A 13,597-nucleotide genomic window follows, 5' to 3' on the forward strand; every position below is an offset into this window, starting at 1 on the left:
GAGGAGAGAGGAGAGAGAGAGAGAGAGAGGAGGGAGGGGAGGAGAGGAGAGAGAGAGAGAGGAGAGAGGGGAGAGGAGAGAGAGGAGAGGAGAGGAGAGAGAGGAGAGAGAGAGAGGAGAGGAGAGGAGAGGAGAGAGGAGAGAGAGAGAGAGAGGAGAGAGGGGAGGAGAGAGGGGAGAGGGGAGGGGAGGAGAGAGGGGAGAGGAGAGGAGAGGGGAGAGAGGGGAGAGAGGAGGAGAGGAGAGGAGAGAGAGAGAAAGGAGAGAGGAGAGAGGGAGGGGGAGGAGAGGAGAGGAGAGGGGAGAGGAGGAGGAGAGGGGAGAGAGGACAGAGGAGGGGAGAGAGGAGAGGAGAGAGGAGAGAGGAGAGAGGGGAGGAGAGGAGAGGAGAGAGAGAGGAGAGAGGAGAGAGGAGGGAGGGGAGGAGAGGAGAGAGGAGAGGAGAAGAGGAGGAGAGAGGAGAGGAGAAGAGAGAGGAGAGAGAGGAGAGAGGGGAGGAGAGAGAGAGGAGAGAGGAGAGAGGAGAGAGGGGAGGAGAGAGGGGAGAGAGGAGAGAGGAGAGAGGAGGGGGGAGAGGAGAGAGGAGAGAGGAGAGAGGGGAGGAGAGGAGAGGAGAGGAGAGAGGAGAGAGGGGAGGAGAGAGGAGAGAGGAGAGAGGAGAGAGGAGGGGAGAGAGGAGGGGGGAAAGAGGAGAGAGGAGAGGAGAGAGAGAGGAGGGGAGAGAGGAGGGGGGGGGTACCAGAGAGGAGCATGGGGTCTTTGTCCAGGGTCTTCTTGACATGGTCGGACTCCCCAGTGAGAGAGCTCTCATCCACCTTCAGGTCGTTCCCCTGGATCAGGACTCCGTCAGCTGGCAGCAGGTCCCCTGGAGCCCACAGATACACAGTACATCACTAAATACTACCGTACAGTATACACAGTATATATATACACACAGTACATCACTAAATACTACCGTACAGTATACACAGTATATATATACACAGGACATCACTAAATACTACTGTACAGTATACACAGTATATATATACACAGTACATCACTAAATACTACCATACAGTATACACAGTATATATATACACAGGACATCACTAAATACTACATACACAGTACATCACTAAATACTACCATACAGTATACACAGTATATATATACACAGTACATCACTAAATACTACCGTACAGTATACACAGTATATATATACACAGTACATCACTAAATACTACATACACAGTACATCACTAAATACTACCGTACAGTATACACAGTATATATATACACAGTACATCACTAAATACTACATACACAGTACATCACTAAATACTACCATACAGTATACACAGTATATATATACACAGTACATCACTAAATACTACCGTACAGTATACACAGTACATCACTAAATACTACCATACAGTATACACAGTATATATATATATATATATATACACAGTACATCACTAAATACTACCGTACAGTATACACAGTATATATATACACAGTACATCACTAAATACTACATACACAGTACATCACTAAATACTACCATACAGTATACACAGTATATATATACACAGGACATCACTAAATACTACATACACAGTACATCACTAAATACTACCATACAGTATACACAGTATATATATATATATATATATATATACAGTACATCACTAAATACTACCATACAGTATACACAATATATATATATATATATATACAGTACATCACTAAATACTACCATACAGTATACACAGTATATATATATATATATATATATATACAGTACATCACTAAATACTACCATACAGTATACACAATATATATATATATATATACAGTACATCACTAAATACTACCATACAGTATACACAGTATATATATATATATATATATATACAGTACATCACTAAATACTACCATACAGTATACACAATATATATATATATATATACAGTACATCACTAAATACTACCATACAGTATACACAGTATATATATATATATATATATATACAGTACATCACTAAATACTACCATACAGTATACACAGTATATATATATATATATATATATACAGTACATCACTAAATACTACCATACAGTATACACAATATATATATATATATATACAGTACATCACTAAATACTACCATACAGTATACACAGTATATATATATATATATATATATACAGTACATCACTAAATACTACCATACAGTATACACAATATATATATATATATATACAGTACATCACTAAATACTACCATACAGTATACACAGTATATATAGATACAGCAGGTCCCCTGGAGCCCACAGCACCACTTAGTACCACCATATATATTCCATCACTTAATACTACTATATATATATTAGTGCTGGGCCGTTAACGGCGTTAACGTGCTGCGTTAACGCGAGACTCTTATCGCGCGATAAGAAAATTATCGCCGTTAATCTATTCTCAAAGTTGGGTCTGGGACCCAGTGGCGGACCGTGCATTTCACACCTATTCCTTCACTGGTGTCCTACATAAACTAATCCACCTCTTAATGCCATCATTATTAGGTCGACTGACTCGATTTCCTTCTCATACACTTACGTGTTTAATTTGCGTGTGTTTAGACAGATGGGCGCGCACACACACGCGCACCAAGCATCACCCGCATTCATTCATTCTATTAAATACTCACTCGCGGTAAAACTATGTTTTCTCACGATCAAATACTCATCAATCCTAAAGTAATGGGCTTGTACACGATGTCTGGGTCAAGAACATATGTGTTTGCTGTACGGTGTTTGCAGATGCATTGATTTAAAAGTACAACTTACCGCTGTATCAGCTGTTCTTTCCCAAATCATTTAACCAATCATTTACCCTAAAACTAGATTTTGTTTTGGAAGCCTGGAATATACTTTGCTCGAATGTATTATTGTTATTATTTTAACGCATGGCATAGCCTACTATACTTCATTCATGTTCATTCATGCAGCCCTATGGAAAAAAAATGTTTCCACAATCCACACGCTATTTCTATGCAGTTTCACACGTATGAATAATCTTTGACATCATAATATTTAACATGCAAGTGCAGTGGTGCCTGGTTGCTGCTGGGGAAAATCAGCTTTGCGCCGGGTGCAAACTAGCAACGACACATGCGTCGGTGTAGAAAGTCAATTGCGCCGGGCGCGTATGCAAATTAGCCATGTGCGCCAAACAGAAGAAGGGCCCTACCCTTCTTCTGTTTGGCGCACATGGCTAATTTGCATACGCGCACGGGACTGTCGGAATGGGAACATGTCGGACTGGCAGCATTACGGGGGCGCGATTACGGGATGGCGGAGTTACATTTCAAAATCGCGTTCATGTAAAAATAAATAAATAAGAAAAGCGGAATCAATTTGTGGCGCTCGTTGTTCAATCTGTGGCGCAGCGCCACACATTGGCCTATGTGTGGGAAACACTGACAGGCATTCCCAGCAATACAATTTGCAGTGCTCCTCGGAGGCTGTGAGCCAAGGGTACCGCTCGTAGTTGCTGACTTGAAAGTGGCGGACAAACCCGGACTTTTCTCGTTAGCAGGCCATATTGTACAGAAGAGGCGATCTAGTTTGTCACCAGAAAATGTGAACAAGCTCGTCTGTCTGAGTGACTGGTGGAAGAAGGAGAAGTAGAGGTTGGACTGATTGACTCAAGCCATGTCACAAAGTTACTGAACAGTTCTTTATGACCTCTCATGTAGGCCTACAGTTGTTCAATTAATGTCATATTATCCCAGAAATGGGGGTTGTTCAAATTGCCTGTACTGGTTAAATTGCCTACTGGTTATTTTGTGTTTATCTGAATAAACAATTACATAAACACATACATTTTACTGAACATTATTTCATATTTCATTACCAATAACTTTATCAAGCAGTTTTTGATGCATTTTCCAAACAGGAGATGGGCTTCTGGTCTAATGGACCAGCTGGCCTGAGAAACCCGTTCTCAAGGACTTACTTCTGGTCATTATTTAAGTAGCGCACACATATTTTGAATGCCTTCATCAGAATTCAAATGAGCCATTTTAATCTAGATTAATCTAGATTAACTCCAAGATTGCAGTGAGATTAATCTAGATTAAAAAAATTAATCTATGCCCAGCACTAATATATATATATATATATATATACACACACACTCATACATACATAGATACACACACACATATATATATATATATATATATATATATATATATATACTAAAACGGGTGGCTTAAATCAAGCGATCTGATTGGTCCCCAACTGTTGTATATTGAGCGTATACACACAGCTATGACGCCCGTTCAGTTTACGGAGTCCAGTATCACTCCGCGCCTAACGTGAACTGTTGTTTATTTATATATAAAAGCAATAGCATAGTTCACTGAAGCCTAAAAACATGTTGGTTGATGGAGAGGGTGGAAATGTTGTAAAGCAATAGGCACACGGTGAGTGAACTCAATATTAGGCTAACGGTGAACCGAGCTACCGTCTCTAGCCTTCTCTCTGAAGGACGCTACAGTGTGTTGCATAGCATCCGCCACACACTTTGCCGGCAGCCAGGAGGGACTACTTTTTTGTATTTGTTAAAAAAGTGCTTTTCCGACTTTCTCGTTTTTTCAAAATTGAGGGTGTCTATGACTTTCATTTCGCCAAAAGCAATAGATGACTTCAGTCAGTGAAATGTTCTCATTATACCACAGTTAAGGGGGTGAACGCCCCTTAATGAGCACATACCACAGCCTGTCGTGATCTATTGCTTAAATATACATATACATACAAACATTTATCAACATAAATCAACATGATCTCCTCTGAGAGATCAGAGGAGAGAGGAGAAAGGAGAGAGGAGAGAGGAGAAGATAGGAGAGAGGAGAGAGGAGGAGAGAGGAGAAAGGAGAAAGGAGAGAGGAGAGAGGAGAAGATAGGAGAGAGGAGAGAGGAGGAGAGAGGAGAAAGGAGAGAGGAGAGAGGAGAAAGGAGAGAGGAGAGAGGAGAAGATAGGAGAGAGGAGAGAGGAGGAGAGAGGAGAAAGGAGAGAGGAGAGAGGAGGAGAGAGGAGAGAGTAGAGGAGAGGAGAGAGGAGAGAGGAGAGAGGAGGAGAGAGGAGAGAGGAGGAGAGAGGAGAGAGGAGAGAGGAGGAGAGAGGAGAGAGGAGAGAGAGGAGAGAGGAGAGAGGAGGAGAGAGGAGAGAGGAGGAGAGAGGAGAAAGGAGAAAGGAGAGAGGAGAAGATAGGAGAGAGGAGAGAGGAGGAGAGAGGAGAAAGGAGAAAGGAGAGAGGAGAGAGGAGAAGATAGGAGAGAGGAGAGAGGAGAGAGGAGGAGAGAGGAGAAAGGAGAGAGGAGAAGATAGGAGAGAGGAGAGAGGAGGAGAGAGGAGAAAGGAGAGAGGAGAGAGGAGAGAGGAGAAGATAGGAGAGAGGAGAGAGGAGGAGAGAGGAGAAAGGAGAGAGGAGAGAGGAGAAGAGAGGAGAGAGGAGAGAGGAGAGAGGAGGAGAGAGGAGAGAGGAGGAGAGAGGAGAGAGGAGGAGAGGAGAGAGAGAGGAGAAAGGAGAGAGGAGAGAGGAGAAGATAGGAGAGAGGAGGAGAGGAGAGAGGAGAGAGGAGAGAGGAGAGAGGAGAAAGGAGAGAGGAGAAAGGAGAAAGGAGAGAGGAGAAGATAGGAGAGAGGAGAGAGAGGAGAGAGAGGAGAGAGGAGAGAGGAGAGAGAGGAGAGAGGAGAGAGGAGGAGAGAGGAGAGAGGAGAGAGGAGAGAGGAGGAGAGAGGAGAGAGGAGAGAGGAGAGAGGAGAGGAGAGAGGAGAGAGGAGAGAGGAGAGGAGTCCTCACCGTACTTGACCTGGGCCACGTCTCCCACCAGGATGTCGGCCACGGGGACGAGCAGCAGCTGGCCGGCCCGGACCACGGAGAACCTCTGCTCCTGCTCGATGCGGCTCTGCAGCCCGCGGAACTGCTTCTCCTTGGACCAGTCGTTGAAGGCCGTCACCAGCACCACGCACACCACCGACAGCAGGATGGCCGCGCCCTCCATCCAGCCCGCCTCCGCCTCGCCCTCGTCCTCCACGCCGCCCGCCGCCCGGCCGCAGTCTGCACCACACCCAGTGACATCACTTCCTCTCTGGACACCACACCCAGTGACATCACTTCCTCTCTGGACACCACACCCGGTGACATCACTTCCTCTCTGGACACCACACCCGGTGACATCACTTCCTCTCTGGACACCACACCCAGTGACATCACTTCCTCTCTGGACACCACACCCAGTGACATCACTTCCTCTCTGGACACCACACCCAGTGACATCACTTCCTCTCTGAACACCACCCGACACCCAGTGACATCACTTCCTCTCTGGACACCACCCAACCCAGAGTGACATCACTTCCTCTCTGGACACCACCCAACCCAGAGTGACATCACTTCCTTCCCTGTTGGAGGTGCTGCAGGTCTGACTACAACGACTACTAGTCAGCCTCTCTCTCACTCTTACCATGACTCCCACTCGCTCCACTCTCACTCCCACTCTCTCTCTCACCCTTTCTCACTCCCTCTCACCCTCTCCCTAACTCTTGCACCCTCTCTCTCTCTCTCTCACTCTCACCATCTCTCTCACCCTCTCACCCCCTCTCTCTCTCACTCTCACCATCTCTCTCACCCTCTCACCCCCTCTCTCTCTTACTCTCACCATCTCTCTCACCCTCTCACCCCCTCTCTCTCTTACTCTCACCATCTCTCTCACCCTCTCACCTAATGAGGGGCCTGGGATGATAAAGCATCTCTCCTCATGGGTTTCATTCCCCGTCCAAAGAGACAGAAGGGATATGAGGTTGTCTCCAGGACAACCGTCAGGAGGAGACAAGTTGCTAGGTGATGAGGAAGTGACATGGTGAGGATGATGAAGGTTGCCTCTGGGAAACAATCTGACACTTATAAACAAATGATCCTTACACAACCTTTGATCATCAATACCAAACGACAACACTGAACCATCAGCAGACTGGTGCCAGTGGATCAGAACTGAACCATCAGCAGACTGGTGCCAGTGGATCAGAACCATCAGCAGACTGGTGCCAGTGGATCAGAACCATCAGCAGACTGGTGCCAGTGGATCAGAACCATCAGCAGACTGGTGCCAGTGGATCAGAACTGAACCATCAGCAGACTGGTGCCAGTGGATCAGAACTGAACCATCAGCAGACTGGTGCCAGTGGATCAGAACCATCAGCAGACTGGTGCCAGTGGATCAGAACCATCAGCTGACTGGTGCCAGTGGATCAGAACTGAACCATCAGCAGACTGGTGCCAGTGGATCAGAACCATCAGCAGACTGGTGCCAGTGGATCAGAACCATCAGCAGACTGGTGCCAGTGGATCAGAACTGAACCATCAGCAGACTGGTGCCAGTGGATCAGAACCATCAGCAGACTGGTGCCAGTGGATCAGAACCATCAGCAGACTGGTGCCAGTGGATCAGAACCATCAGCAGACTGGTGCCAGTGGATCAGAACCATCAGCTGACTGGTGCCAGTGGATCAGAACTGAACCATCAGCAGACTGGTGCCAGTGGATCAGAACCATCAGCAGACTGGTGCCAGTGGATCAGAACTGAACCATCAGCAGACTGGTGCCAGTGGATCAGAACTGAACCATCAGCAGACTGGTGCCAGTGGATCAGAACCATCAGCAGACTGGTGCCAGTGGATCAGAACCATCAGCTGACTGGTGCCAGTGGATCAGAACTGAACCATCAGCAGACTGGTGCCAGTGGATCAGAACCATCAGCTGACTGGTGCCAGTGGATCAGAACTGAATGTAGACGGTTGAATGTGAAAACTTAAACCAAGTATAGTTAATAAGATAACCATAACAAGAGAGTAAAGTGTCGGTTAGGCAACTTATTTAAGAAGCATTTTGTCATATTTGTATAACTTTTCACATCCTGTCAGCAATCAATCAAAAAGAAGGAAGATTGACTGTGGTGTCTGTGGCAGACCTGTAAAACATCATCCCAGTGGCCGAATGACATGATTGGACGGCCCCCCTGTCCGTCAGCCTACCGCCTGCACGCACCCTGACCGTAATCTGAGGCCTGAGCGAGCAGGAGGCTCTGCCCAGGGCTCGCTGCCTGGAGCTCTCTGCCAGAGGGGCTTAAGGTCGTCAGGTGACGTAGTATGGAGAGCTAAGTAGCATGGAGAGCTAAGTACGTGTAGTGAGGAGGAACGAGTTAAACACTTCGGCCAGGAGGACGGCTTTGTTCCTCGTGTTGTTTTCAGATTTAGCTGCCAGTTCATTTGTCTACAAATTCCAGTTTTCAGTGTGTTTAGCTTAAAGCAGCACAACTACTTGGTCACATTGAGGGTTACGGTTCGGCAAAAGGCCCTTTCTGCCAGGAAGCCCTGAGGGAAAACCTCTCCAATGTGAAGCGGAGCCTTCCACCAGGCTAGGCCCACCTGCTGCTACAGCTAGCGCACTAGTCCTGTGTTTTGGGGGAGGGGCTTTGGAAGGAGGCCTGGATTTCTGGGGTTGGATCCTCTGGCTGGTTCCTCCAAATGGCCTTACCTGAACTATATCAAATACACTGAGCTGGAATAACAAAGTATTCTAGCGGTAACTGACTGAGAAGAGTCATTAATCATCCAGTTCTAACCCCGCACCCTCCTGACGTCCCTGGGGGAGAAGCCCCTTCTGGGTCCTCCTCCAGCTCCTCTGGGTCTGGAGGTTCTCCTGGAGGAGGTTCTCCTCTGGGTCTGGAGGTTCTCCTCTGGGTCTGGAGGTTCTCCTGGTGGAGGTTCTCCTCTGAGTCCTTTAGAGGACGGAGGGTGAGGGGGTGGTAGAAGGTGCTCTGCAGCTGAGACTGGAGCTGTGGTTAAGGCTGTGCTGGTGGAGCTGGCCCTGTGGTGATGGGGTGAGAGTGTGGAGTGTGGACTTACTCTCCCTCCTGGTGTCGGGGGGGTTGTAGAGCGACAGGGACAGCGAGATGATGGCCGCCACCTCCAGGATGATGAGGGTGACGTCCTGCAGGGCCTCCCACACCAGGTGCAGGAAGGTCTTGGGCTTCTTGGGAGGGATGAGGTTCTTGCCAAACTCCTCCCTCCGTCTCCGTAGGTCCTCGGGCGTCCCGTCCAGCCCTGAGCACCGAGGAGAGGAGACAGGAGCTCAGGACCAAGGAGCGGGTGGATCAAATCTCCTAGCATCCTAGCACCCTGGGTCTCCTAGCACCCTATGTCTCCTAGCCTGCTAGGTCTCCTAGCGTGCTAGGTCTAGTAGCACCCTGGGTCTCCTAGCCTGCTAGGTCTCCTAGCGTGCTAGGTCTAGTAGCACCCTGGGTCTCCTAGCCTGCTAGGTCTCCTAGCGTGCTAGGTCTAGTAGCACCCTGGGTCTCCTAGCCTGCTAGGTCTCCTAGCGTGCTAGGTCTAGTAGCACCCTGGGTATCCTAGCGTGCTAGGTATCCTAGCACCCTAGCTCTAGAGGTCTAAGACGAGATCAGAGCCTGAGAGCAGCTGATCAGGGAGACAGGGCTGAGGTGTAAACGATGGCTTCAGTGACGTGACTCACGTGGGAGGAGCTATGTAAATGTCACGGGATACTTCCATCACATGCGTATTTCCATACCGCATGGTCCCAATGTGTCTCTGCATCCACGGCAATGGCACCATGGACTGCCGTACCCATGGTAACGCACCATGGATAGGCACGATAGCACTGCTGCTAACCAGCTGCGGGCTAAAAGTGAGGGCTCCTCCTCTGACTGGATGAACAGTAGCAGAGCTAACCGTCTCTGACAGCCCCCCCAACGCCCGCCTCCAGGCACATAACGACGAGGCCTTCACAACCACTCCAGCTTCTGTTCATCTAACTAGATAGTAGCTTATAACAGCTAACCAGCTAATAACTTATAACTGTTAAAGTTAGATGTTATAAGTTATTAGCTGTTAGATGTTATAATGTAACATCTAACTAGCTTCTAACTTGACATCTAACTAGCTAATAACTTAGAAGAGGAACAGAGATGAGGAAGAAAGTGAGGTCGATAGGTTGGACAGTACAGAGACAGGTCATAAGGAGCAGGTAGGGGTTAGACAGTACAGAGACAGGTCATTAAAGAGCAGGTAGGGGTTAGACAGTACAGAGACAGGTCATTAAGGAGCAGGTAGGGGTTAGACAGTACAGAGACAGGTCATTAAGGAGCAGGTAGGGGTTAGACAGTACAGAGACAGGTCATTAAGGAGCAGGTAGGGGTTAGACAGTACAGAGACAGGTCATTAAGGAGCAGGTAGGGGTTAGACAGTACAGAGAGACAGACAGGTAATTAAGGAGCAGGTAGGGGTTAGACAGTACAGAGACAGGTCATTAAGGAGCAGGTAGGGGTTAGACAGAACAGAGACAGGTCATTAAGGAGCAGGTAGGGGTTAGACAGTACAGAGACAGGTCATTAAGGAGCAGGTAGGGGTTAGACAGTACAGAGACAGGTCATTAAGGAGCAGGTAGGGGTTAGACAGTACAGAGACAGGTCATTAAGGAGCAGGTAGGGGTTAGACAGTACAGAGACAGGTCATTAAGGAGCAGGTAGGGGTTAGGAGGTACTCTGGCCACTAGACTATCCAGTTGATGTTTTAAAGGTCCCATGGCATGCTACTATATGGATGCTTTTATATAGGTGTTAGTGGCCCCAAATACAGTATTTGAAAACTCATTCTCGAAATTCAGCTTTGGTGCAGAATTACAGCCACTACGAGCCAGTCCCACAATGCGCTTTCCACAAACGTGCCGTTTCTGTGTCTGTAGCTTTAAATGCTAATGAGGCGGAGAGAGGCGGGTCAAGGTGGAGGGTTGGGGTGTGGCTCTGAGCAGCTTGCGGCCACGGTACCATGCGCTCGTGTTTACAGTGGTTGTATCCAATGGCCCGGATTCATAATATCATCCGGAGGCGCACGCAGCTTTTGGCCGTTCTGTAAATATTCTAGAACACTCCGGGTGCTCTGGCGGGAGTCCTGGACCTCTATATCTAAATAATATAAAATATATTATCACGGCCAAAAGCTGTGTGCGCCTCCGGATGATATTATGAATCTCAAACGACCTTGTCGGGTTCTCCGTCGTCTCTGGTTCTCCCACTTCCACATCAACCTGAAGTAGACTGAACCGCGACATGGAGGAGAAAGGGATTGTTGCGGACTCCCGATACTTCCACAACGAGACTCGTAGTGGGGGTTATCTCAGCCATGGTTGAGAAGGAATTGGGGGAAAGGAACTTTGGCTTTGACTCCCTGAAGTCCAGATTGAACCGCGACATGGAGGAGAAAGGGATTGTTGCCCGGGATGGTCCATTTTTTCAAAGGCAGAGCAGGATACCTAGTGATCGTTTTACACCTAACGCCATTTCTAGCCACTGGGGGCCATAGGCAGGCTAGGGGAACTCATATTTATGTTAAACCTCATAGAGTGAAATTTTCATGCCGTGGGACCTTTAATGAAAAGAAGATCGAAGTGAGCTGTCCTCAGTCTATAAATAACCAGAGTGCTAAGGCATGTCCAGACATGTCCTCTTCCTCCCACCTCCCCATGGACACATCGACACATCCCCATAGCTCTGCCCAGGTGAGTCAGCATCACGCCCGGCCAATCAGCTCTCAGCACTAACAACATGATGAGTGACGTCATCACCTGTCATGACGACAGCGTTTTGGCATAATCCTTATCATAGTTGTGGTGGTGTTAAGTGGGTGGTGTAAGGAGAGTTTGTCTTTGAGGTGGTGCTCAGTGGGTGGTGTTAGGGGTGTGCGTGATGGTGTTGGATGGAGGTGATTAGGGGTCTGATTTGATTGGATGTATACATCAGTAGAACTCAATCGTGAGGGTGGGAAGCTAAGCCCCTCCCCCCTGGGAGGAGCTCGGGTGGTAACAGCAACACACCTGGTGACATCTCCTACCCCGCGGAGACCATGGTTACAAACACCATCACACCATCACCATGGTTACCACCAATATCTCACCATCACCATCTTTAGGCAGGATAACACGATAGTGTTATCCTGAGTAGTGGTCCGGGTGTTTAGCTTCCAGTACTGTCTAACCCCTACCTGCTCCTTAATGACCTGTCTCTGTACTGTCTAACCCCTACCTGCTCCTCAATGACCTGTCTCTGTACTGTCTAACCCCTACCTGCTCCTTAATGACCTGTCTCTGTACTGTCTAACCCCTACCTGCTCCTTAATGACCTGTCTCTGTACTGTCTAACCCCTACCTGCTCCTTAATGACCTGTCTCTGTACTGTCTAACCCCTACCTGCTCCTTAATGACCTGTCTCTGTACTGTCTAACCCCTACCTGCTCCTTAATGACCTGTCTCTGTACTGTCTAACCCCTACCTGCTCCTTAATGACCTGTCTCTGTACTGTCTAACCCCTACCTGCTCCTTAATGACCTGTCTCTGTACTGTCTAACCCCTACCTGCTCCTTAATGACCCGTCTCTGTACTGTCTAGCCCCTCCCTGCTCCTTAGTGACCTGTCTGTCTCTCTGTACTGTCTGGCCCCTCCCTGCTCCTTAGTGACCTGTCTGTCTCTCTGTACTGTCTAGCCCCTCCCTGCTCCTTAGTGACCTGTCTGTCTCTCTGTACTGTCTAGCCCCTCCCTGCTCCTTAGTGACCTGTCTGTCTCTCTGTACTGTCTAGCCCCTCCCTGGGTGTGTGGCGGTGCGGAGGCGGTACCGTTGACGGGGGAGGTCCTGAGCTTGCCGCAGAGCCCGCCCACGTCGCCGTAGACCTCCTGGATGTGGGCGGCGCCCTCGCAGCCCTTCAGCTCCATCAGCGCCTGCAGCTCCTTCACGGAGACGCTGAACTCAGGGGCGCTGTGATTGGCCTCCGCCCGGCCGCGCTTCGACCCGCGGAACGAGTTGTTAGCCATGGCTGAGCTCCGACAGGAAGTAGAGCAGAGGAAGTAGAGAGCCTGAGCTCCGGGACCACAGGAAGTAGAGAACAGGAAGTAGAACAGGAAAGTAGAACAGGAAATGGAAGCGGACGTCTTTCTTAGTGGTTTATTCCGTGTTTCCCTCGAGGTCCCTAAAGGTCGCTAGCTTGAGTCCAGAGTGTCCGACATGAAGGAATCCATTTCCTCCATTCTCTTCCTGGGCTGAGGAGGTCAGAGGTCACAAGCCTACATCTGGAAGCAGCAGAAACATTTACAAATTAATATCAACTCCATAAGACAGAAACATTTACAAATGAATATCAACTCCATAAGACAGAAACATTTACATAATTAATATCAACTCCATAAGACAGAAACATTTACATAATTAATATCAACTCCATAAGACAGAAACATTTACAAATTAATATCAACTCCATAAGACAAACATTTACATAATTAATATCAACTCCATAAGACAGAAACATTTACATAATTAATATCAACTCCATAAGACAGAAACATTTACATAATTAATATCAACTCCATAAGACATGGGTCATGAAGAGGTTAGGTTGAAGTTACACAACGGCAGTGGTATCCATTCCATCTGGAGGTTATTAAGGCTTCTCTGTTACAACTTGATGTGTCTGGGAAATGCTTT

General features: G+C 47.8%; 1 protein-coding gene across 1 annotated transcript; it reads right to left on the reverse strand.

The window, feature by feature from the left end:
* Positions 1-739: 739 nt before the first annotated feature.
* On the reverse strand, positions 740-13,185 carry LOC311374862 (plasma membrane calcium-transporting ATPase 2-like; the record flags this gene model as incomplete). The annotated part of the gene is made up of 4 exons (XM_084490611.1): positions 12,735-13,185; positions 8,958-9,155; positions 5,854-6,111; positions 740-865 (listed from the first exon to the last, which is right to left on the reverse strand). Coding segments are annotated over exons 1-4 (778 nt in total), but the record flags the coding sequence as incomplete, so codon positions are not given.
* Positions 13,186-13,597: the final 412 nt, after the last annotated feature.

The sequence above is a fragment of the Micromesistius poutassou genome (genome assembly GCF_964030765.1).
Source record: "Micromesistius poutassou genome assembly, contig: SCAFFOLD_1292, whole genome shotgun sequence".
NCBI classification, from domain to species: Eukaryota; Metazoa; Chordata; class Actinopteri; order Gadiformes; family Gadidae; genus Micromesistius; species Micromesistius poutassou.